This window comes from Pangasianodon hypophthalmus, chromosome 14 (genome assembly GCF_027358585.1).
Source record: "Pangasianodon hypophthalmus isolate fPanHyp1 chromosome 14, fPanHyp1.pri, whole genome shotgun sequence".
In the NCBI taxonomy this organism is placed as follows: domain Eukaryota; kingdom Metazoa; phylum Chordata; class Actinopteri; order Siluriformes; family Pangasiidae; genus Pangasianodon; species Pangasianodon hypophthalmus.
The window spans coordinates 15,953,155-15,979,560 of record NC_069723.1 but is presented as its reverse complement, the minus strand read 5'-3'; the positions used below and the strand labels follow the sequence as shown (position 1 = coordinate 15,979,560).

Here is a 26,406-nt window from a genome sequence, read left to right as displayed (position 1 = left end):
GTAATACTTTTGCTGTATTGCTTAAAATAATCACAATTATCATTGTTCAGCTTTAATATGAATTTTAATATAGTACCAAGAGAGGAGGTGTTTGCTCAGTGGCTATGATTCAATGATCTGATAGTTCGAATCCCATGCCACTGTTGGGACTTTGAGCAAAGTCCTGAACCCACAAATTCTCTGCTCTGTGCTTGGACTGTATCTCACGTATATGTCTCTTTGGATAAATAAATGCAAATGCAATATTATAAAATGCAACAGTGAAAAGAATAATTGCAATACTAAATGTAAATCCATAGTTAATTCCAGACATCACCCTGAATTCTTAGCCTAATACTTAATGAATAAAATCATTATAAGGTGACTCATTACATTGTGTAACACAGGGCAGCCTAAGATATCTAGGCTGAGTAGGCTGTGCCAACAGAAAAAGTTGCACTGTACAGAAATCAAGTCATTTCTACAAGTACAATCTCAGAACATTTCAGTAGCATTGACATCATTTTTGCTGAGTTAGTTTTTTCCCTTCTTATTTTCTCTCTTTCTATGCTTAGAGAACTTGTCACAGCATCTCCAGCAGGAATCACCACAAGCAAAAATTCCCAAGCTTATTACAGACGCTGGAGTAATTCCAGCATCAGGGGTAACTGTGTATTATCTAGTAAAATGCAGGCATATGTGAAAAAAAGAAACATGAAATATGAAGTCAAGGCTTGCTCTGGCAGCATCTGAGCTGTACTGTGACTGTGAATGGAATCTTAGACTGCTCCCAGATTATCTGGTTGGCTGTATCCAGACTGCTTGGCCTGTGATTATTTTTTGAACATGACATAAGTAAGCTTGGGGAGAGGTCGCCCACCTGCTCTTTTCAATCATGAAGGCTTCCCTGTGTTAAAGTCATGTGAGCAGTCAAGGCAAGCAGTGAAAACTGCCTCAGGTCAGGGGTCTGTTTCACCTCAGAGTCTTTATGTCATCAGTAAATTAACTCAGTCTTCTTTATTCTTTGGACAAACATTTTTTATCTAGTCTCATATTTATGCAATAGTAATTGCATTGGTTTAATTTCACATCACATGTGAAATCACCTTCAGTGATTTCTTAAAAGATAGAAATGACCTATAATATTTTCCAAAAACGTGCTGTTGAACAGCCCAGTCGCTTATTTCAATTATGTAAGCTATTAATTTTATTACTGCAAATATTTTAAATATTTTAAATATTTGAACCCTGGAACATTATGGGCCAATGTCTTGCCTGGAAGAAATTATGACACAGTTTTTTTTTTGCATTCAGTACAACTATAAAAAAACACCTAAATCAGTGTTTAATATGAACAAGTCGTATCATTCCTATGTTTATTACTGTACCGATTTAAGAAATGAGCCTGACTTATATTTATATAAAGCTTTATGCGTCTTACAACATATATACATTTATATACAAAAGACAAGGTTTTCTTTCTGCTGTTAGCAACATTACCCATTCACACACAAATGAAGGTAATGAGATGTGTGTCAGAGAACAGAGAAGTGGAAATCTCATTTCTTACTCTGTACTGAACACAGATTAAAAAAATAATACAGTAAGCCGCATTCTATCCTGCCTGGCAGCTGCTTGACCTCTCAGTTACTTTGTTATAGTAGATTATAAACCTAATCATCTGGCTGCTGACCAGTCCAGCTTAAATCAATGTTTTAATATCATATTTACCATGCAATAGTGTAAAGTAAAAGAAATACTATATAAATCTTCTAAAAAAAACCCCTAATTTTAATACAAATGCAAAAACACAAATAAGTTAAACAGAAATGCAAACTGTAACAATATTCTAATTGATTTCAAGGTCTATCCTAAATTTAAAAATATCCTTAATATTCAAGTTAAAGCTTTTCCATATAAAGCACTTCAGTGAGCACTTATGCTTTAGAGTGAGCTCACTGATTATTACTCACCACTTTTCCATTGTGAATCAGCTGCTGCTCACATACAGGGAAGTCGGTTTCTTGGTAGATAAGCTGCTTGATTTGCTGGACTGCTGTGGACCAAGGGACTTGGAAGACCCATTGGCCTAGGTACTCATGCCTGATTGTCACCAACAGCAACCTGAAACATGTAAAATAAAGAATTATGTAGGGCACACGACACTCTATGTGAAGCTGAAGATACTTACAATTGCTGAGGATTAAAAAAAATATTATTCCGATAACAGGTGACCAATGTCATCCAGTATTTTAAAGTAAACAATGTAAGTATTTATATTTAGTATTTAACAATATAATGTATAAGAAAAATAGATTACATCTCACAGGAGTCAGTGCAATGTTTTCTATATGAGCTAGCATAATTAAGCTTTACGGTGCACAGTGATAAAATAAGTGATAAAATATTACAGTGTTAGAATTTCGATAGAATGTGCCTAATCACTATAATTTCTAAATAAATTTAATATGTATCTACTTCTGTATAGACAAAAGTAAATCATTTCAAACTAAATACTAGGGAAAGATCCCTTTAATTTTTTAAATTGCTTTACTGATTGGACGCCACTACATTTTGCAGACCTTGACAGTACATCGTTAAGCATACCACTTAATAGAAATTAATGACTTCCACTATGACATTAGCTCTTTCACGCAAATTCAATTATCTTGGAGGCCATTAAGGGAAAGCTCCTTAGAGTTGCATGTGAGGCAGTTTGGCTGCATGGTAAGGCTGTATGGAATGGACAAAATGCTGCATTACAGTTTAATCTTAATATATTGTAGTTGTGATATGCCTTGAGATATTAAAGTGAGTAAAGGATGAACTCCATGAAGATAGCTATATATTGGCCTGTCTTGCTTTGATCAAATGTATTATTCAAACATTATTCAAATAACCAGCCACAGAAACACCAAATACACAATAAAGTAATGCATAATTATAATCATTATATCAAACCCTACAGTAACTTGCAAAGGCCAACAGGAATTGCCCTTTTTTCAGTAATTTACTAGCAGCAGGGTTGAATTTACAGTAAACAACTGTAAAACATAAAAAAGTACTGTAATATCTTACGTAGTATAAAATACCGCATAATCCAGTGCAACTGCTCATTTGGCTGATTTGCTTTTTTTAAAAAAAAAAAATTAAAAAAAAAAACCACAATTGATGCAGGATACTAAGCTAAGCTGAAGGCTAAAAGTCTTGCACAAGGACCCAACCACTGCAGCTGGGATTTGAACACATAATCTTCTAATCTGTAACTCAAAGTGTTAACCACCACAACTAGCTCAACTAACCTGCACTGATTCAACCACTTCTCCCACTGAAATCCTAACACTGCCAAACTGCCATGGCTGGGTCCTTGAACAAGATTATTAACCTTCAGCACAGATGTATCCTACATCAATTTTAAGTTGCTTTTTTTGTAAGCATCAGCCAAATGAGCAACTGTACTGGAGTATGTGTTATGTTATTCATCCATCCTTTGTCCGTACTGCTACACAGGGTCACAGGGAGCCTGGAGACTATGCCGGGGCACAAGATGGGGGACACCCTGGACAGGGTGCCAACCCACTGTAGGGCATAATCACACACACGCCGGACAATTTGGAAATGGCATTCAGCCTGTCTTTGAAGTGGAAGAGAAAACCGGAGTACCTGGAGGAAACCCCTGATGCACGGGGGAGAAAATACAAACTCTACACACACACACACAAGGTGGAGGTAAGTATCAAACCTCTGACCCTAGAGGTATGAGGCAACACCACTAAGCCACCATGCTCCCTGTGTTATTGTATACAATGTAAGATATTACAGTACTTGTTTACTATACATTTTAATAATACTTTACTGGCAACCACTAAATTACTGTAAAATGTACAGCCATTTTTTTCCCCACAGTATAGTTTGTACAATATATAGTTTGTACAAAATGGTGCCTTAACATTAGAAAGTTTTAAAGTTTTGCAGCACATAAACCCAGTGATGAAGAGGGTTTCAGAGAGGGTGCGGCTTTGCTTTGGGATGCATGTGAGCTTGCTTATTATAGGCCTATCAGCACTGATACACACTGCCATTTCACACTGCACTGTCCTGCTATTTCTAAACCTTATACAAAGTTAGAACATTCTCACTCCTCCCTGGTGCTCTGTTTGCTCATTAGTGCAGCATTAATTACTACAACAAGCACTAATAGATTTTAAAAAAGTGATCACAAATATAGTATAATGCAGCCAAGCATAATAATCCATTCTTTTATTGTTTAATAAAATAGCTAAACTTACCAGGAGTCGTGACTGGTTGCCATCGCTGTTCAGTCAGTTTCCGTTTCATGGGATTTCAGCCTTTTGTGTTTGAAACTCCGTTATTTTTTCAACCACAAACCTTCCTATTCATTCCGATTCATTCATTCATTCGCTCCAGGTCTTCTGATGGAAAAAACCCCAACCCTGTTCGTGTCAGCCCATGATTTTGCTGTCCCAGGCTGTATTTAGCTGTGTTTTCCTCCTGGACCCGCCTCCCTACAGCTAGCTATCGTTCTGATTAGTTCTCAACTAGTCCCATAGTATCAAGTTCAGCACCAGGCCACCATCGTGTTGTTTTTCACGGTCCTGTGAGCAAAAAAACACAACAGCTCTGAGATAAACACATACTTTCTCCATGGCTGTTCAGACACACTGTTTCTATTAATGGAAGGCTATTCACACACCCGCCCTAACCCTACTAGCCTACTACAGAGTGTGCACAGCACTGAGCACTACCTGCTTCTAAGTATGGTAGTGTGCTCAGGACATAGCCTAAAGTAACTAGCTAACACTGTGCTGTGATTGCGGCTTTCTCCCGCTAAGCATGCTGGTACTTGGAGTAGAATTAGGGTTGAGCATTGTTTTGGTTATAGGATAGTCATTTGCACCACAATCAGTGAGATGTCAGAAACACCACTGACAAAACAACACCAGAAACAAACAATCAAATTCATACTGTAATTGTGAATGCGTATACATGCACATTGCACTGCACCTATACTCAATACAGGCCTATTAGAAAGCATTATCTTTCCATTTGTCTTGCATGTATATATATATATATATATATATATATATATATATATATATATATATATATATATATATATATATATATATGTGTGTGTGTGTGTGTGTGTGTGTGTGTGTGTGTGTGTGTGTGTATATATATATATGGCTATCTATCTATCCATATGGATGTGATCAGGTGCCTGCGCCTTTAGCTGGCTACCACAAATAAACATATTGTATAAATGAAATATATCAAATAAGTAATTATATAGCCTGGCTTATTCATTCATCGTTGTACAGTCTATTTTGCGCTCGTGAGACTCTATTGCGCAGTATGACGCTCTCTTCTCCGATGACATCATCCAACCTTAGCACAAGGGCGCTTTGCACAACATCTCCCAGTAACTTTGTTTATCAAGAGCAACAACCCAAATCACAGTCTTTACTGTCAACACTACACTGAATTACGCACTGAGTAATCGGTAATGCAGCAAAGCTAGGATATAGATTGCAGTGTCCAGTATGAAACTGCCGCAGTAAGTGGATGCACACTCACCACATCCTGCTCCATGCAGCTTCAGCACCATCATCACTCTCCTACAGCTCTGCAGCTCTCACTCCCAAGTTTACCTCGCCATCTAATGCGCATGTCATGGGTAATTTGAGGCCAAGCACAGACAGTCAGTCTGTGGAGGTCGACTAGTCTATCGAATTTGTGTTGCCAGTGTAGGTTGTGATCCGGGACATTCTGAATCCCCAGGGTAGGATCCTCATGTGCATCTCATTCTCCTGCATCTCATACATCTCCTGCAGCGGTGATACTGAGAGCTCTTAAAGTGACAGGGGTTCACAAGAAATGCAGACACTCAAACTAATACTTTTATATTACACAAAAACAGACCATTTCTAAACAAACAAACAAACAAACAAATCAATCAATCCTAGGTCTATACTACATCATCCTGTAAAACACACTGTAATTTATGTTTATTATATCAGCTATTAGCTTTTCAGTTAATTTAGGATGGGGTCCCTGATCCTTGTGCAAGACAGACCATTTCTAAACAAACAAACAAACAAACAAGCAAACAAACAAATCAATCAATCCCAGGTCTATACTACATCAGCCTGTAAAACACACTGTAATTTAGGTTTATTATATCAGCTATTTGCTTTTCAGTTAATTTAGGATGGGGTCCCTGATCCATGTGCAAGGTTTAGATCTAAAAAACAGTCTTGTCTTTCACAGAAGTTCCCTGAGCTAATTTAGGGAGTTCCCAAGCAACTACCATCAGCTACTGGTCATGTGATTTATTCTAAAATAATGCCTAGAAATTTGTGTAATTTTGTGAAACAGTGTTCCTGGTTTGGGTTCTGTGGCTGGAAGGTTCAAGAATATAAAGCTCCAGTAATTAAATATGATTTGAGTATATACTTGTGTCTGGTGTGCATAATATGTGAATATTTGGATTGGGTTCTTGATATTCTGTGCATGATCACAAGGTGTGAAAGGGGTCAAGTGGCTCCAAATGTTTGAGAAATCCAGATTTAGAGATCTCAAGCATGCTTCTATCTGTTTATTTGTTTAAAAAAAAAAAGCCGATCATTTGAATATATTTTGCAGTGATTTCGTATAAAGTCATATAAATTATAGCAGGCTATACAACAATGTGATTATGTAGCCTATGCAAATATTATTTATATAGTGATAGTTAACAGTACAGTGATTTAGCAGAACCTAGCTGGCAGATACAGGCTTTGAAGGCCAAGTTTGAAATGTATTATATATTCATGTTTCATGGTAAACAGAATCCTGATATTGAATAGGAACATAGCCTCAGATGACCACTAGAGGGCAGTATACTCCTTCACATCATTATACTGAAACTGGGCACTGGAATGGATTTGAGATGTAACTAAGTGGTAGATATTTTTATAAGGAATTTTCACATAATGAGCCATGCAGAGGACTACAAACGATTAATCACTCTGTACTTGAATTATTATTATTATTATTATTATTATTATTATTAAGTTAACTGATTAATTATTCCATTAAAAGGATTGTACCTTCCTCTACGGTTTGTACAGCTGGCTTACATTGTGGAACATAATGTATAAATAAGCTAAACATTATTGCTATAAAGTGATTTTATTTGGATTGAATGTTCTATTGATAAACTTGCGTAATTAGTATAAAATGTTTGAAATTAACTTGCAAACTGCTGTTCAAATTTCTTGATTTGGATTTGTTTTTCCTGCTTTTATTAACGTGAAGAAAAAGCAATGTGCCAACTGCACCAGGGAAGTGGCCATAAGCCTTGTCTCCCCAAATTCCAGCCACCCCTAACCTCATATCACACTCCTGTGCAATTTCTGCACACTTACCGAATCATATTTATGACATGTTGCACATTTAGCAGTCATTTTAGTGCTGCAGTTATTTTTCTTTGTATATTAGGATCTGTAGAAGAGCTATTAATCCATTACAGTAGTAGTGTAGCTTGTGCAGTTATGGATTGGTTGCACATCAAAGTTTTCCTGTGAAACAAAGTTTCTGCCTCGCGTGCACGCGGCCAGAGCGGTCAGCCAATCGCAGCGCTCGGGGTGACGTCACGCCGCCTGTAGAGCGCGCAGATGAGCGAGGATTTCAGAGCCGCATCATCACACAGCCAACCGCGCAAACACCACACACACACACACACACACACACACAGAGCTAGGATCACACGAACACAGCGACGAGCTAGGACCTTACACGAATCACACGCATGAAATAGTCTCCATCTTTTCAGGATGAAAACTTGGGAAGAGGTGCATCACTGAGTTCAGTGTGAAGCGCCTTTTGTCCGCGAGCTGGTTAAAGCTTTGATGCGCGCGCTGATCGGAGATCAGATTACAAGGGTCTGTCTGATCGCAGGCACGCTGTCTTTGATCTGAACACGGAGCTCGTGTTGGATCCGGCGCGGTGCTTACACACACACACACACACACACACGCTGCGGAGGAAGAAACAAGCCGCCGTGAAATGAGCGCGTGAGGATACTGAAAGATCCTCCAGGACTACAGTACTGATAAAAAGACCCGAACTCAGGGACACTATCACTTGTGGTAAGACAACAAATAACTTTATTTTGATAGGCTACTTTAAAATGTATGACGTCACAAGTAGCCTATAATGGTCAACATGTGTTTGTTTAATTTATTTTAGTTCACAATACAAAAGGAAATTCAATTCAATTCAATTCATTTTTATTTGTATAGCGCTTTTTACAAAGGTCATTGTCTCAAAGCAGCTTTACACAAACAAAAGTAAAGTGAAGTGTGTGTGTGTGCCGTCTCTGATGAGCAAGCAGGGCGACGGTGGCAAGGAAAAACTCCCTGAGATGGTGATAGGAAGAAACCTTGAGAGGAACCAGGCTCAACAGAGAACCCATCCTCATATGGGTTTACACTGTAGAAATCATCTTATAATTGGGTTGGGTTCTTGAGCAAGACCCTTAACCCTGTGAGTCCTGTGGCTTTGGATAAAAGTGTCAGCCACATGAGCTGTATGAAAATGTAAATAATTAATAATCATGTAAACATTTTATTACTGTATGTTTCATGATTTCGGTGGTTTCACAGAAACCTCTGGTGCGAAATATGAAATTAAATATATCTATGTATATTTTTCAAAATATGCTTTTGTAATTTGAAATATGGACTTTTTTAATGGAAATATTAAACTTGCCATTACTATATATGTTTTATATATATGTTAATATTGCACATATATTTCGTGTAGGAGAACATATATATTTAGGCTACATATGTTGTTCTTTCATGTGACTTACAGACATTTGGATCCTGCAATATGCTGGAGTTGTGTTCATATCTGACTCTAATTATGTTAATTTCACAGTGTACGTGAGGAGAACTTCAGCATGACTCTGGCATCAGGACTCAGCAGCTTTCCTCTTCTGAAGATACTTTTCCTACACTTATTACTAGTAGGTTTCACACACAGCTTAGACACACTGATTTACATTAGAGCTAGCCAGTAAAAGAAAACCTTTAACACATATATGAAGTCAATAAAAAAAAAAGCCCAAAAAGTTGAGGGGTTGGAGAGTTGTACAAAATGTGGATTTGGCTTTTGGTGCCTGTTAACGGAAAGTATTTGATCCTTACTCAGGATGCAGGAGTTGGTGTCATGACAGTACTCCTTTAGGATTTAGCACAGCATGGAAATGATCCATATAATGGCTTTGATATGCTGTGTTGAAGTGTTGGAATTCTTAACCATGGGAGATCGTGTTTTATTTCCGTCTCAGGTTGCCATAATGGCAGAGGAAAGAAGAGCATGCAGGGAGCAGGAATACAAGGATCAGTTCGGGAACTGCATTGCCTGTAGGCAGTGTGACGCCGGACAAGAACTATCAAAGGTTTGGCATGTTTTGCTCTGTTTTTTTGTCCTGTACCATGTCATGGATATAACACAGTGTTATTTGTTGAAATTATTTATTTGCTTATTGGAGGGGTTTCAAATTACTTTTGGATTAGACACTCAGACTATTTTTATGCGGAAAAAAAAAACCTCAGGAAGGACAGAAATCTAATAAACAATAACACTATAACAAAACAATAACAATATAACAAAACTTTTGCTCCAGGAAAGTGCCAAATCACATTGTACCTCTTGTATATATATTTTAAAAAAGGATATTATTCTTCAACAAGATTGGGAAAATGTTTAAAATAAGAGTAAACATGTGTGGTCCTGGAGCTTGGAGCCACTGAGGAAAAGTAGTCATAAAAGAGAAGAATTCACCAAAGTAATGTCTTGAAGTTTATGTGGTTTCAGAAGCTTTAAGAAAGAGTCCCCTACTAAATAGGCCCATAGAATAATACAGCTTTAGAGAAGGGATATCAATGCTTTGAATAGTGTGTCGTACTCAATTATTTACTGCTTCCTCCTCGAAGAGAGTGAAGATAAAACATTGCTTTCCTTTGTAGAGTGGTGGCCACGCTTTAAACAGTTACACCCATACGCCTGGGTCTCATCTGATTCTGCTGTTTTTGTTTTTGTTCATTCTGAAAGGCCATTTTTTATGTTGTCGTCCTTGTAAAGAGGAACTGTTGTTCCTGAGGTGTTAAATCATAAGCTTTTGTATTATAAGCTAAGGTAAGGGACATGAGATTGACATAATTTAAACATTTTGGTATATCTTGGTACTCACAAATGTGCACTTTTATCTGTGGTCAGCTTGTAGCTATAAGTAATAGGGCTAAGATCAATTAGTAGCTTTATTTTCCCACTGGAATACCAGCTGGGTTTGGTGCAGAGAGTAGCATCACACCTCCAGGGTCCCTGTTTTGATCCTGAGCATAGGTTATGGTCTTTGTGCATGTTCACCCTGTGACCGTGTGGGTTTCCTCTGGGTTTGCCAGTTTCCTCCCACATCTTAAAAGCATGCCAGTAGGTGGATTGGCTATGCTAAGTTGCCTCTAGGTGTGAATGAGTGTGTGACTGGTGCCCTGTGATGGACACATTCAGGGTGTGTCCCCGCTTCTTGCCCACTGTTCCTGGGATATGCTCTGGATCCATTATGACCTTGATCAGGATAAAGAAGTTAGTGAAGATGAAAGAATGAATTAATGTTTTTTTTTCCTGCAAGCTATGTACTTCCTTTATGTAATGACTGTTAGAATGTTTTATACCACAGTGCTGTTGGATTTTGTAATCTGAAGGTGTTAATTTTCTATAACAGCAGCTCTGATGATAGTTCCAGCTGCAAGGCAAATGACAAGTTCAAATTCATGTGCTCATTCTAATACGTTATTGTTTCTATAGTAAAAACGTACACAGGGACTTATGTGGCAGACTTTCCACAAAGACAGATTTGTGGTATTAGACGGAATCTCCAGTGTCAGCGCTTTGTAACAGTCAGAGGTAAAGCTCTGCCTTTAAGTTTCCAGACACTGCGAAGTCTTCAAGACAGTGGGCTTTGCGGTTTCTTGGTAACATGACAAGCTGCATTTTTTTCGTCTTATTAACTTCAAAGGAGAGAAAAAAAGAGGCTGGTGAGATGACTGTTACAAGCTGCTGTCATTATAACAGAAACCCAATTTCCACAGCAATAAATGTAATTGTAAACAGATAAAATGTGCAATATTTGTTCCCCAATAAATAAAACATTTTAGTACTGGCAAATTTCTGTGGTATACGAGGAATAAACACTATAAGACATGATGTTATAGGAAAATAACTACCCCATCGTGGATAATAGCATGCCCATTTGTTTATCAGTCTTACTTATAAGGTAATAATTTAGATTATATACTAAGATTATACATGATTTATGAGATTATAAACCTTTAGGATTATTCATTTGACTCTATGGGGGAACACTTAAAGGTACTATGTAGAACCCTGCAATAGTGTGTGTCTCTAATCCTTAAGTATACAAAGGATCTTTTTCTAAATGGAATAAACTTTGGAAGAACTCACATTCCACCAGTGTTTCATCAAAGTCCTGCAGATGTTCTGATTAGAACTGTTACATCATAACGTCATTCATAAACATATTTCATTCCTGCATCTGTTTGAATCCCTCTTGAACCACTCTACTCATAATTGTCTTTACAAAAGATTCACCACTGAGGACAGTTTAAAAACACGGCTCTACTTTAATTCACACGTCATTGTGTCTCATTATGGCAGATTAAGTTCAAAATTAAAGCAATAAAAAAAAGCTTCGCAACTCGATCAAAGTTCACCCTCAAGCTCTTTGAGAAGGCGTGTAAATTGACAGGTTTTTCAGTAATTGAGGGAGTTGGAGAATTCTCCAGGGCCTGAATAAAAGCCCTTTAAACATTGGTGTGTCTGAACATGCTCATGCTTCACCCAGTTTTCTCTTCAATTGCCCTACTTCCCTGTTTTTCACTTGACATCTTCACTAAAATCAGATGCCGAGATAGGAGCAGAATGGTATCTTGTGGGTGCTGATTTGGAGAGTGCTAAGATTTTTCTGAGCTGATAGGTGTTGGTGTACGTGAAGCAGGTTTTTAGCTGGAAAACATTTTGTCATATCTTGACATAGAGGAGGTTTTATATAAAATATGTTTTTTTTTCAGCTATCTGCTCAAAAGGTCTATGCGTGGCAGTTTGAATTAGATGATATTTGTTTTAACAGCATTCCTCTATTATGTACAGATCCAATATAACCAAAAAGTTTCACATCTAGATTCCTTCACATAACTTTTGATTTGGAGGCCAATAAACTGTCCAAACCCCTTCTCAATGCTGCGTGAAAGCTCTAAAAAGACAAGTCGGAGTGGTTCCAGACTTGCTGCTGGTTATCTCCCCAACGATGGCATGGTGCCCACAAACAGAGCCGGGCTATGCTTGTTTTCTTTCCTCTCTCTTTGTTGTCCAGCCCTCCCTCCCTGTTCCTCAGTTAGCTGTAATGCCCCATTGAAGAGAAGGGCCTTATATGGGACAGGCAGGCAGCAACAGCTGCCATTGTACTCTAACACCTCCGCCTGTGTGTTATGTTGGGCCGGTCCACGCCAAGAAGGCCAAATTGGGCTTATTGGCTGCAGAGGCTGAAAAATGTCTGATTCCTGGTGTTCTGGCGTGGGTTCAGGGCAAGGCTCCCATCGTTTACTCTATCTGACAGGCCAGGAATCTGTGCCCACATTCAGAGCCCAGTGTGTGTCTAGGATGGGAAACAGTATCTGGGTGGAGAGAGAAGGCCACAGTTTGACACTGACCTTAAAGTTAATGATATATGAGCCTGTGTGTGTAATGCAGCTCTGTGTGGTGGTGAGGCTGAAAATGTACTCTCACTGGGGAAAGGGCAGCTGGATGACACAAAGCTACTGACTGATGTCATGCCATAGAGGTCCTTTTATTTTTCTCTCAGTTTTTCACATCCACTGGAATGTGGAAACTGCTGCCATTTTTAGTGATATGATTTCAATGAACTGTACCATTTACTCTGAAGATATGAAGAACATTTTCAGTTTGGAATCACAGACCAACAGACATTTAGTAGCAATACGCACTCCATATATCTCTTTATCAGCAGTTATGCCATAGGCATGTAATGATGGTTCAAAATGTGTGGCTCTTCTGATGATCTATATTCTTTGCAAAGGAACAACTACACTAGATGAAAAGGAGATAAAATAGACACTTGCTTCTGTGCAAGTACATTCTTATTAGTATTAGAAATGACAAATATATCAATTGTCATCTACTCTATGTGGTATAACAGTTTTGATGCATGGCACAAAACAAACTACTGTCTAAACTTTATTAAATTATACAATATAAAAATATTGAACAGTGTAAACTTTAAATGTTTAAAAAGTACAACATGGCATTCTTTACTGAATTAATATCACGGGCTGTGGTATAAGAGGAATAAAACACTGCAGGACATGCTGTTAAAGGAAAATTATCACCATTTTTGGAGTGGTAAAATTAACTCTGCTTCACACCATGCTGTTGATTACTTTTCTATAACAGCATGCTCCATCATGTTTTATTACTTACATAAGATGCTTTTTTTAACAATATCTTGGGAATTGACACTTCTACAACAATATGGTGATTAATGTTGTATATTGTGAAAACATGGTTAAATGTCATTTTTTGCCACATCAACAGCCACATTCCTGCTTCCATACTGTCCTCACATTGCAGCCAATTAATATAATTGTATAATTCTATAGGTTTTAATACAGAAATGTGTGAAAGCATAGTGAATATGGAACATGATTAATGGTGTAATGTGCAGACCAAGTCCTACACCAATTCTGGTCAGTTAGCTTTTGGAATAAGCCTGTGTTTTTTTCATAAAGTGGACAAGATACAAACTGTTTGGATTGACCATGATTACAAGACACTTAAGACGTCATGACATGACTCATCTGCACAAATTATTGCTCTATTGTCCCAAAACATAAACTATCAGGAATATGGCACATTTTATATGGAATGGAGGAAATGTTCTGCTCATTCAGTCTTATCGGTTTGTCCACAAAAGTTTTACAACCAAATAAATGCCTTTTTTTAAAGCCTAAAAATCCTTTTCACAGTTATAAATTATAGATTATTTCAGATTTGTGCCACTACGGTGTTGAGTTGTTGCTTTTGTTAACATCCTCATAAAACATTTTCTCTATATCATCCCTAATGACAGATTCCTACTGCCCTCACATTGCAGCCATTCAGAAGCTCCATTCTATAATTTTTAATACAGAAATAAGTGAAAGCATAGTTCACTCATGAGTATGGAACATGATTAATGGTGAAATGTGCAGACCAAGTCCTACACCATATCTGGCCAGTTAACTTTTGGAAGTTATGTTTTTCGAGAAGTAGAGGAGGTACAAACTGTTTGGATTGACCATGATTACAAGACACTTAAGACGTCTGTTTAAATTTTAGAGTCAGCATAGTTTAGTTACATTGTCTCATCACAAAAAGTCATGACCAAATTAGAGAAACATCAGGGTCAAAGAAATCAAAATCAAGCTGAACAAGTTAAAAGTTTTTCATCGTGGTTCAGCCAAAATGATGACAAGATTGTTGTTTAACTGTTATACTTTTGCTTGTTGTGGCATTTTGTCATTCTTGTTTTTCAGCTCCTGTTATTCAAGCGGATAATATGTGTATAAGGACGAGAAATTTTTTAAAGCAGCTTGTTTTACCCAATTTGTGTTGAGTTTCCAAGCTCAAGCTTGGAGTTAATTTCAAATGGGAAATAGGAAAGGGATTAATCTGTGTCTTGAAAACTGCTTCTCCACATAATATGCTTTAAAAACATTTCCTATGCTCCAGACATTTATCTATAACTATGATACTATGGAGAAACTTTGATAACCCTAGAACAGTGCTCTTACTCTGTACCCCTTGATACATATTTGATAAATATGAATCTTATATCCATAAACATATCCATGGGATACTTCAGCTATAGGCGAACTGCCACTAAAAGTAAATCATCAGACATGTCTCAGAGATTTTCTTAAACATGCTAATGTCACCTCTGATCTATAAACAACCATTCCCTTTCTCTTCAGTGTCTAAATCCGCCCTCTCAAAGAGACTTTGCTTTAGATGAAGGGAGGTCACACACAGAAAAAACCCTTACACAATAACTTTGCAATAAACCAACAATAGGCATCCCCATGGGCCTTTCTCATTATAATGCCTAGTCTTTCACTGGTCCCAGAGCAGAAGGCTGCCCATGGATCCTGAGAGAGTCAGGGAGATTATTGCCAGTGTACGCTGGAGTATGAAAAGAAGGACGGCTTTTGTTCGCTTGGAGATCTCACACACCGGGATCATTATTTCATTGCCGACTCTTGTTAGTCCACATTGACGCTTTTTTGTAGTCTCTAACCCCCCCTTCCTCCCTCCCCTGGCCTCTCTCACCGGTGGGATATCTTCCGTTAATCCCTGCAGGAATGTGGCTTCGGCTATGGAGAGGATGCCCATTGTGTGCCCTGCAAGGCTAGCCGCTTCAAAGAGGACCAAAGTTCGCAGAAGTGTAAACCCTGCCTTGACTGTGCCGACCTCAACCGCTTCCAGAAATCCAACTGCTCCAGCACCAGCAACGCTGTGTGTGGTGAATGCCTGCCTGGGTGAGTCTACATGAATTGTTAGTGTGCAGTGATTTTTTTTTTTACATTAGGTATCAAATCTAGAGCAGTCATCTTTTTATGTCTTCATAAAGATGTATTAAAAACTTTCAATCCATATCTTGACGTTTCATTAACCAATAGGCAAAGATGTCTTTTTCAAGTCTTTGTGCTCACTGGGAATTCCCCCTGTATATATATATATATATATATATATATATATATATATATATATATATATATATATATATATATATATATATATATATATATTAAAGTGTAGGAATCATGGAAATGTACTGTTCCCTCCAAAATAATTGTTCTGTGATGCTCTGTGAGGTGGTATGGGTGATTGAGCCTCTTTGAAAATTCTTCTGAGAAGCTCTTTAAGGTCAAGAACTCACCCTCTAGCTTTAGTAAAGCACATAAAACCTTCTGATGTTAAAGTTAAGGTCAGATACGAGATACCAGAGTACAGGAAAAGCCCAGACATGCAGTCAATGCTAAAACATGTTAGGCTTTTTACAAAGTAATTCATAATGGTGTGAATATTTCTCGTCCCCCTAGAGTGCCAGTTCAGTCTTGATAGTTAGTCACTTTATCACTCTTGTTTACCCTTCATTAAGTCCTTTTCACATCCATTTAGTCACAACTTAGAGGAACTGTTCGGAACTTGCTTTTTTATATTGCAAAGCGTCTTCGCACACACACACACACACACACACATTGTGCCATGCTTATTTGACTTCTTCCCTCCTGTTCATGTCACTACGCATTGCAGGTTTTACAGGAAAACAAAGCTAAGTGGATTTCAAGACATGGAGTGTATCCCATGTGGAGATCCACCACCGCCTTATGAGCCGCATTGTAAGTACTCTCATAGAATTTGATTTATAAATCTCTCAGTTGATCTCTAAGGATAATGTTTTCATAATATGACCCATCTGCAAAATTATTTCTCCATTGTCCCAAAACATAAACTATCAAGATATATGGCACATTTTATAGGTCCTGCTCAGTCAGTCTTATCGGCTTGCCTAGAAATGTTTTACAACCAAAGAAAAGCCTAAAAATCCTCATTTTGAATTTCTGAAGTTTATAAATTGATTGTTTCAGTTTTACATCACACTGCTGTTGAATTGTTGAAATCTGATTTTACATCTCAACAGCATCACTGTGACCTTATTTGCTATGTCGTTTTTATCATCTGCTCTTTTTAGCCATCATTGAGTATAACGTGTGATTTAAACCACTCAATGTGTTTTATAACACATTATTATTTATTTATTCTCAACAATCTCACCATGCGATAAGCAGATTCCGCTGAAGTTTCCTCCCGTGATTAATCTTGACATAACTAACATTCTTGGGGTGTTGTTTAGTCAAAAACAGATGGCTGACTACAATAAGTAGCTGAAGAAATATTGACTTGTTAAAAGCTTTAATACATTAACAGTGATCCAAAGCTATGTTGTGCTGATGTGTTCTCAATTAACAACGTGCTAAAGATTGTGCCGATATTGGCTATCTGTACGTGTACTAGCTGAGTTATTAGTCAGTCAGCCACAAAATTTAAGAGGAAACCAATCAGTCATATAAAAACAAATTATACAATTACACATTAACAGTATCTATTCATTCTCTAGAGAATCATGCAGCAGTGCTAATGAGTCTCATTGTACCCATAACTGAGTAACGACGTGGAATTATGTGTCTGTTGTTGCTAGGCATACAGGAGTTTCGTGCTATGTTAAACTCCTCATAATCGAGTGTGACTTCCTGAAGACTCCGGAGTGAGCAGCTGCTTCTTGTGAAGATTTTGGCAGTGTGTGAGAGAGAGAGAATTTGAGCCAGGTTTAGCATGCCTTTGTCAGATGCATAGGCAAAACCGCAGCACTCTTGGTTATGAACTTTATGTAAGCTGTCTCTTACAACACCTTATAACTCCATGTTGTGTTGACAGAGGTTGATAGAAAAATGTAGTCAAGGAACCAGATGCACATTTGTGAGAGTTTGTCTTCACACGTGCATGATTCCAGAGATTCACAATTTAATCTCAGCCAAAACAAAATCTCTGCTGTCCCCATGGAACCTGTTCACAGGGGTTGAACAGCCCATCCTCTTTACTCTTCATCCCTCTATCTGCCGCAAAGTGGTGAAAACGTAAAGGCCAGATTACTTTAATCACGGCATGCAGGCCTGGGGCTAGCACACAGCTGCACACATAGGCCTGTTTTCAGAGAAGACCATAAATCTGAACCCACTCCAGTCCCTCCGTCTCAGGAACAGGGGGAGGAAAACAGAGAGGCATTTTATGGATTCTTCTGGCTGCTTTAATGTATCGCATCTGCTGTTGTCTCTTCTTGTCGTGAGAGAACTCTAAATATTTGGCAAGGCTCCTCTCCAGTTGTCCTGTCTAGCCATATGAACCAATGTTAAGCCAGTTGAAGTAGTCACACGAGACTATGGTTAAGTTGATAAAAGGTAAAAGTAATGAAAATAGGCACTGACTGTCTTTGGAGATTATTGCGTTCTAAATATTTTTTAATGACATGATTCAATACTGTTGGAATAAGTTTTAGAGAAGTGATTTGTGTTTAGTTTTGGTTTTCATGCTTGAACACACATGATGTAGTCCACAAAGGCCTTGATAGCTGGGAACATGGAAGCCATTACAAACCATTACCATACACTCTGTTCTTGGCACATTTAAATTGTCTCCAGAAGAGACCTCCATGCTCCTTCCTGTAAGCTCTCATCCAGTGAATATCTGATATAAAGTAATGCTTAAACACTGAAATCTGTAACCTCAATACACAGTTTAGAATGCTCAAAGTTGTAAATGTATAAAAAGTGAGATAAAATATTGTATATTTTACAAGTAAAGGACAAGATATGGTTTGCCTATTAATATTTAGACTGAAGTGTCATAGTCATCCTCCATTGGCAGGCCTCCATGTGTCGTTGTTGTCAACCTCAAGTGCATGTATATGAGTTTGGCATTCTCCAAAGTCAACAACCGCAGCGCACATATCAAAAGGAGTAGTCTATTGGCATTGAGGCCAGCTGATAAGATCAGCAGGTGAGATCTCTTCAATGGGCCAGCCTTTGTCTGTTTGCTGCAGCTGTGTGGGAGCTGATAACACTGGGAGAGGTTTGGTTTTTGATAGAGAGAGAGAGAGAGAGAGAGGTCTTAGGGGAGCACAGCTGGGGCAGATTTGCTGGCACAGAGAAAAAGCAGTGGAGGACTGAAGTCCCTGTCATTGTCATGCTGGTTTAATAAGCAAACATTTTACATAATAGGCAAAGAAATCCAATGGAAGTGAGAGAACAAAACTTTTCAGTATTCTCTTTTCTCAGTATTCTCTCTGGGTGGAAGTGATGGTACTCTCTCTCTCTCCTGTCAATCACAGTGACATTAGCCAATCGTGGGTGTCTGTGAGCTCATGTATGTAGAAGAGGGCAGATAGCATTTTCCTGTTATCGTGCTACGCTGTGTCATGCTGCCCTGTGATTGGTTGGCTGGCTTCAAGTGTGTCGGAGAAAGCACACGGTAGCCTTCACCCTCCCCAGGTGGTAGGCCGTATGATGGGGAGAGCTGGGTGGATATTGGAAATTGGATGATGGGTGGAAATTGGCAGGTGACCACAAGTCGTTGGCCAAAGTTTTGGCTAAGAGATTCGGTGTTCTGTTCTCTCATCCTCTCATCATTAGGATTACTTTTTCCTAATCTGCTTGTTCCAGGTGTCTGGACTAGTGATTTTTCCACCCCTACTTTCTAATTAAGTAGCCTACAGAAACCTGGATCAATTTAATATGGATAAATCGATTTATTCATCAACATATTAATAAAACTATATATACTGTTGAATGTAAAAAATTTGAATCATCCCCATGGTTTTCAAATGTGAAAAAGGAAATGTGCCTCTATTTAAATATTTATGTACAAAAAAAAGTTAATTCCAGTCAAAAATGATATGTCAGTGTATCCTGTGACAAGAAGTCTTTTCATGACTCTCAGTCTGCAGACCTGATCTGAAGAACACAGTGTGTGAATGTGAGTGTACAATATATTATATATGAGAAGATCCAAAATCAGAGGTGTTAAAAGAGGCTGTTATAAAGGCAAAATGCTGATGTACATGTTATTAGATTATATTAATATAACATTGAGAAAAGAAATGCAAACTTTAAAAAAAATTTATATCTAAAATACATACCTCATGACAATAAATGAACATCTGTGAACCCTTACACACTGAATGCCTTGTCGATATACAATACATTTCTTTGTCTTCATCATTTTATCTTTAGGGTATAAACATTTTTTAACTTGACTATATGCTTTTTTTGGTTCTTTGAACTCTTTTTCCAAAAAAAAATTGTTTCCACGTCATATTACTTTGAACAGATCGTGTATTGTTTACAGTGCAGTGCTAAAAGAGTTTGAATTTGCAAAAGGCCAAGCCCAAATTTACTCTATGATTAATATGTTCAAGAACAAATAAAGAATGGTTGTGTGCATCCATTGAAAAGCCCTTAAATAAATAATTGGTTAATATTTAACCTCATTAGATACCGACAATACTTTTACACAAAGCAGCTTCAAAGCACTTTATCTTTCTCTATCAAATGCATGGTTAATTCTTTGAAACACTGAAGGTGGAAAAAATGATGGAAACACCACATGAAAGGAGGCTATATTATGAAGGGAATGAAAACTTATCATTCTCTAATATTAACTAGATTTTCAAAGCCTGTGTGGAAAAAAAATGAAAGAAGATGTGGAGATGAGAAGTGCTTATGCTCCAGGTGTGCGACAGCCACAGAAACAAGCAGCAGTTTCGTATGTTAAAATAGACAGTGGGCAGAATGGTAATGCCCTTTTCAGAGAAGAAAAATGGCCTTGATAAGGAGGGGCAGAGTTCATTGAGACAGACACATTTGCTTTGGTATTAAACCTATTGATCTCATTAACTTGGCAGAAATATCGCATTTGGGATCGAGCATGTTTTTGCTCTCAAACTGATGTACCAGGTCTTCTGACATCCAACTTTGTTGGCCAAAATGTCTTCAAAGAAGGCTCTGCATTGTTCTAGAGCATGTGACAGGAAAATTATGCTGTCAGTCAAACATTGTGACCTTCCTTTAATTGGTCTTACTTAGCTGAATTCTAACTTTGACACAAAGGTATTCATGCAATTTAGATGGTTTTTCCCTCAGTTTTGCTCAGAGTAATGAGGTGTATGGTTTTGCAAAAGGGAGAGTTCTAGTACATGAGGACATGGTGGGAGTGAATAATACGTGGCAGATGTTTTCTTATGTTCTGCGTACATTCCCTCGCGCTGTCTGTGCAGATGCTTAATAACGGAGTCGTCAGACTGGCAAGTAAAGGCCCGACTGCCCTGGGGTTAGGGGTGAACACTCATCTCAGACTAAGAATGTGCACCCCCAACTCCCCTAGAGCTTGAAGGTGTCTTCACTTTGAACTAGAACATTCACAGCCACAGTCTGAATCTTGACGAGAATGAGTCATGAGCAGTGGCATTATAGGAATATATGCTGTAACTTAGATATAATGGGTCAGATAGATATAATAGCTAAAGATTAAATGTCTACCAACAGCAAAATACTTTGTAATATCTAAGGTACTCATCCAATAAAACCACCTCCTACAGCTTTCCAATCTGCAGGATTGGTCCTGCATTTATCCTTTTCTCCCGTGTTTCTCATGCTTTTCAGGCGGTGGACGTGTGAATCTGGTGCCCATCCCTTCCACAGTGACCAGCCCCAGAGACATGGCACTAGCTGCGGTCATCTGCAGCGCTCTGGCCACCGTCCTCCTGGCTCTATTCATCCTTTGTGTCATCTACTGCAAGAGGCAGCTCCTGGAGAAAAAGCCTGGTAATTAAAATGAACTGACAAGACACTTTGCCCTTCCTCTGTAAAAGGAAGTGAGATTTAATATTCATTAAATGGTTTCTAATTCTCTGTTGTTTCTTCTGATTGGATTTTCTGTCCTGAAAGGACCCATATACACACATTTTCAAAATCTATAACATTACATGCATGATTGGCATATGTGATAAAAAACATCATATTTGCACAACACTCTATACAGTCTATCATTACAGTTGTTGTGAGCTGTTCATGATCAGGGTAATAAAGCTGTTGTTGCAGCTGTTACTGGCCCTTCTGTGTTGAGAGATATGGATGAGGTGATATGCACATACACATTGACGTGTTATGAAAAAAAAAGAACATGAATTCTACTCTACTCTGGCAAATCAAATATGGTGGCATATCAAATATGTATCCCATTTAAAACCAGATAAAAATCATGTTGTATTCACACAGTTGTGAAAAAAATGTAATATCTGTCACATCTGATTTGTGCTGCTTCAGCCCTACAATATGAATGTTGCCTTAGATGCAAACTAATATTGAGGTTAATTGTTATTCATTTTGGAAAATTTCCTTTCCCCCTCACACTCACATCAGTAAGTTCTTATCTATAATAACCATAATTGAATGTAGTGGTACAATTATAGTTATATTTTCTAGACATATGTTAAACCCGGTATTGGAATAAACTCTCTAATTCAATGTTACAGCATCACTCAGATCTCAGGATGGTTCCTTTATTGGAGCTGAGCTATCCTATTTGGATCGGCGACAAGTTCTGGACTTTTCCCATCGGCCCTGCTGCTACTGTCAGCACATCCCTGAACAAACGTGTGGTGAGTTGCACTGATGTACTCAATTACCACATAAAATACTGTGTAGTGTATATGGTCTTTGCTTGTATTGGGCTTTGTGCTTCATATTTGATTTTGTGTAGCTGTTACATTGCAATACGATTTTGTAATATGATATTTGTGTTAAATAGCAGGTCCTGTGCATCTGCTTCCCTCCCTGTGTTGTGAAGACACATGTGGCCAGAGGCTTGGCCAAGGCAACAGTCCCTTTCAGTCACAAAGCAGTCTGAATGAGAGGTATGTGGTTATAAGAACCAGTCGTAGGTGATGCACAGAATGCCTGTTAGACTATTTTAACCTGATTAGTTTCATTGTGGCATCATTTCAGTAGTTTGTGGCCGATTCCTTGATTGGGGTGATATCGGTATGACAATATGGGGTGACAATCCTGTTATCCAAATTAGAGATCAGAAGTAAATTATTAATTTAAAATGAACTTTTAAGTAAATCAATAGAATGTCCTTAATCTAATCCTTAATTCTGTGCTAAACAATTTACCTGGTTACTTCTAACCCTGTTCTTAATTTAAGGTCAAAATGCAGCCATTGTCCGGAAAAAAAAAAAAAAAAACAGAAAAATTGAAATGTTGTATTCTAAGATGGGTTAATACATTTATTAATTTAAATTCACGGTTTCAATGATATAATTTTTATGATTTTCAAGGGCTAAATGGCACTGCAATTGTGGAATCACCCATATATACATTTTAGTCAGGATTTTTGTCATAAATCTGATTTACTGCTGCTCCAGATATTCAGTTGTCCATGCTTTAACCAGGTGTTAGAAGACTACATATCTATGCAAATCCATTTTCCCTTCAAGTATCGCATGCTCTTACACTTCCTTCATTTGTTTTTATCCCAGACTTGTACGGCAGTCAGCGTGGAACAGCCAATGTGATATGGAACAAGCTGCTGAACCTCTTCCTGTGGAGTTCTCAGAGGAATTACCACTCATGGAGAATACTGTAGGCAAGACTCACCTCAGGCCACAGCCCACAAATAGCAGCAACTCTTCCTCTGAGGAAGATGAGGCAGAAAATGTGAGCGAGAAAGAACAGCATGGGTCATCTTTGGTCTCCACTAAGCTCTCTTCAGAGCTTTTACAGGATGGCAGCTGTTTGGCACAGCAACATCTGTCTACAGTGGAAGGTAATTGGTCCACAGTAATGCACATATTTCAGTCACATGGCAATTTGCTAATAGAAAGTGTTGGCGAAGCTACTTTGCAACTTGTCAAGCTACAAGCTACTCATTATTAAAAACAGCCAAGCTACAGCCAAACTACCCTTTTGATAAAGTAGAAACTTCTTTTTTCAAACTGAGGAAAAGCAACTGTAACATCTTCACTTTATTTTGTAGCTAATTTATTGGGCAAATTAAAATGTACATGCTTTGTACATGGTATGATAAAACAGATTTTGCTTTTCTATTTGTAAACCACTCTTTGGAAGAACCAGTTAACATTACTTAACCGTAAAACAATCATCACAAAAGCAACAGACACAGAAAGTGCTCAGTTCACATTGTTTCTGAAAATTTCTAGCTAAATAGTTAATGGTAATGAGTGTAAAGTGGTCCAGATACTGTAAATTTGAATTAAATAGCTGCATTTATGCATTTGGCGCTTGTTATTTTCCTATCGGCTGATGCTATTTATTAGGTTAAATACTAGAGGTCAGCTGTCATGCTCCCTCTAACAGTTAGCTATTTTGATCATTCAGTGATTCATTGTGTTAATTTAACAGATACTTAACACCTAACACTATCACTCCTGATCATCCTCTTAAATTAACTAGCTAATCAACAACTAGAACAAAAAATGCTACTACTGGACTAGAAAATTGTGTTCTGCCAGTTAGTTCGAAATTACTCCATAGCTTAATGTTACCTCAGTACTGTTTGATGAAACTGCACCTTTAATGTAAGAAAAGCAGAACAGTAGACAAATAGATCTTTTGGAGTTAAGAGCAGAGGAGAGTGCATTTAAACACCCACTCTGTCTGGCAGCTTTAACAAAGGGCCTTTGGTGAAAAGATGAACATCAAAGTATGATTAGATTTTCCCCTTGGAAACAATGTCAATTTGATGTTGTTAAACATCTTGGTCTGGAAAAACATTGGTTTTATTACACCAGTTTTCAGATTGTGCAAGTGTTTTATTTATTGAGAAAAACCTTTTGGAAAAGGTTCCGAGTAGAACTCCTCGAGCTCCTTTAAGCTAGAGCTATTAACCATAGAAAGAATCCGTGATGAACTCTTTTCTAAAAGAATAGAGTTAGATGTACACTATAGAAAACATTTTTGTAAATGAAAACATCATATTAATACTCTAGTAAAGTGTTTCATTTTCATAAAGTAAGTCTTGTTTTTCATGAACATCTGCTCTTCCTCTGTAGGATGACCTGGTTTTATCTAGCTCGCGTTTATCCCTAAGAACTGCTCTGGATGTGAAAAGGAGGCACTGAGGAAGATGCCAGCTCAGATTATACAAGGCCACACACACACACATCCTGAAAGCCAGGTGATGTGCTCTATCTCCCCAGCAGACTGTGGCCCATGGTTATCCAGCCCAAATCAGACCAGACACTGTACATAAACATTAATGTGACCCATAAAAATAACCAAAACAGATATAGAGGAAATAGACTGAGGAACCCAAACAATCAACAAAAAAATCTTTGTGCAATGCCACACTGTATTGGAAGTGACCTGCAAAGAGTGATGAAGCTGAATCAGATATTTTTTTTTTGCATGCAGGACTTTGACTCTGAAACAAACAGAAATATGGAGAAATGCAGACTTCTGAAAATGTCTGAATGAACATATTTTGAAGAGCCATGAATGTGCCTTACTCTGTTACAATTTGGAAAATCTGAACAGGCAAGACATAATTATTGTGCCATTTCCTTTTTTCCCTTGTAGATACTGTATTATAGAAAATAGAAGGATAATATTTTTCTAATGTAGATAGCCCATGGTCAGTCACTTTTTCATAATTATGCTTAATGAGCACTTACATTCTTTGTTGAACATGAACTTTATTGCTTTTCATATTTGTAAATAAATAAACAAGATCACTGAATTGAACAAGAGTAATACATACATGAAAAGTTATTTCAATTACAACAAATGTTTTCCAACCATAATTCAATACAAAAATGTGAAGCTCTGTAGTTTACCTGTAATTTAATGTTGCTGGTTACAGTCTGTATCTACAGCAGTTTTATCTCAGTGAGTCTAAAGGGATTTAACGGAAATCCCCAGTACATTCTTGACAGGAACGTTCCATAAAAAAAATCCATAATTTAATGGAGCTTCTTAACAATCAAGACACTTCGGAGGAATTTAGCCAACATTCCACAGGCGCTTTGTAGAGGGGGAAAAAGCAGGGAATTTGTGATCACATGTCTGGAGCTTTGAGTTAAGGCAGTGACCACGAACAAAAAGATGAAAGGAGAGATTAGTCAAAAAAAAAAAAAAAAAAAAAAACACACAAAATTGACAAGTTGTTAATTGTAGATCGTTCCTTGAAAACCTTACACTAGGAATGACATTAACTGCGCATTGAGCTTTTGAAAAACACAGACATGGCAGCACCTGAGTGATTAAATGTGAGTAGACAATTAAATCAATTTAAAAGTATTTGGTTTGTTCCTCTGGGAGTACCTTGGAAACCTTTAATGGTTCTCTGTGGAACCCACTGCATTTTCCCTCTCAGAAAGGGAAGAACACTTAAGGAACCAGTCACAATAACAGCAAGCACAAATATTACATTCAACACAGTGTACAAAAGTTCTCAGGTCAAATGAAATATCTATTCACTTACACATTATTCTCATCAAATATTAAAATGAACTCATGCAGGATTTCCATTGGAAATTAGTTCTCGCAGGGATTTAGGTGTATACGTATGTAATTAATAAATAAATGAGGCATAATTAGTGCATATTATACATGTCACAGAGGGCTTAATTTCATTCTAATTATT

The 26,406-nt window shown here is 37.7% G+C and overlaps 2 protein-coding genes across 4 annotated transcripts in view; one reads left to right on the top strand and one right to left on the bottom strand.

Annotated features, from left to right (window-relative positions):
• The window catches only part of sacs (sacsin molecular chaperone), a 30,892-nt gene extending 25,074 nt beyond the window's left edge, over positions 1–5,818 (bottom strand). For both annotated transcript variants that reach the window (XM_053239780.1, XM_026935067.3), the window contains exons 1-3: positions 5,578–5,818; positions 4,269–4,595; positions 1,953–2,103 (exon numbers count right to left, since the gene is read on the bottom strand). In XM_053239780.1, coding sequence (XP_053095755.1) covers positions 1,953–2,103; positions 4,269–4,291 — 174 coding nt within the window. In that variant the 5' untranslated portion in view covers positions 4,292–4,595; positions 5,578–5,818. The remainder of the gene's footprint in view (positions 1–1,952; positions 2,104–4,268; positions 4,596–5,577) is intronic.
• A 1,815-nt stretch (positions 5,819–7,633) lies between these two features.
• On the top strand, positions 7,634–25,916 carry tnfrsf19 (tumor necrosis factor receptor superfamily, member 19). Of its 2 annotated transcripts, none has more exons than XM_026934692.3 (10): positions 7,634–8,132; positions 8,926–9,013; positions 9,338–9,448; positions 15,484–15,662; positions 16,441–16,526; positions 21,402–21,563; positions 22,274–22,399; positions 22,552–22,654; positions 23,282–23,568; positions 24,815–25,916. In XM_026934692.3, exons 2-10 carry the CDS (start codon positions 8,948–8,950, stop codon positions 24,817–24,819), a joined length of 1,125 nt encoding a protein of 374 aa, XP_026790493.1. In that variant the 5' UTR covers positions 7,634–8,132; positions 8,926–8,947; the 3' UTR covers positions 24,820–25,916. The 2 variants fall into 2 exon arrangements, with proteins under 2 accessions (XP_026790493.1, XP_026790492.1); XM_026934691.3 differs by having other exon boundaries at positions 7,639–8,132; positions 22,549–22,654.
• The last annotated feature ends 490 nt before the right edge of the window (positions 25,917–26,406 follow it).

Coding starts and splice junctions, on each gene's coding strand:
- tnfrsf19 (XM_026934691.3), top strand. CDS start 8,948: ATGACTCTGGCATCAGGACTCAGCAGCTTTCCTCTTCTGAAGATACTT. Junction 9,449..15,483: donor CCGGACAAGAACTATCAAAG/GTTTGGCATGTT, acceptor TAATCCCTGCAG/GAATGTGGCTTCGGCTATGG. Junction 21,564..22,273: donor GCTCCTGGAGAAAAAGCCTG/GTAATTAAAATG, acceptor TCAATGTTACAG/CATCACTCAGATCTCAGGAT.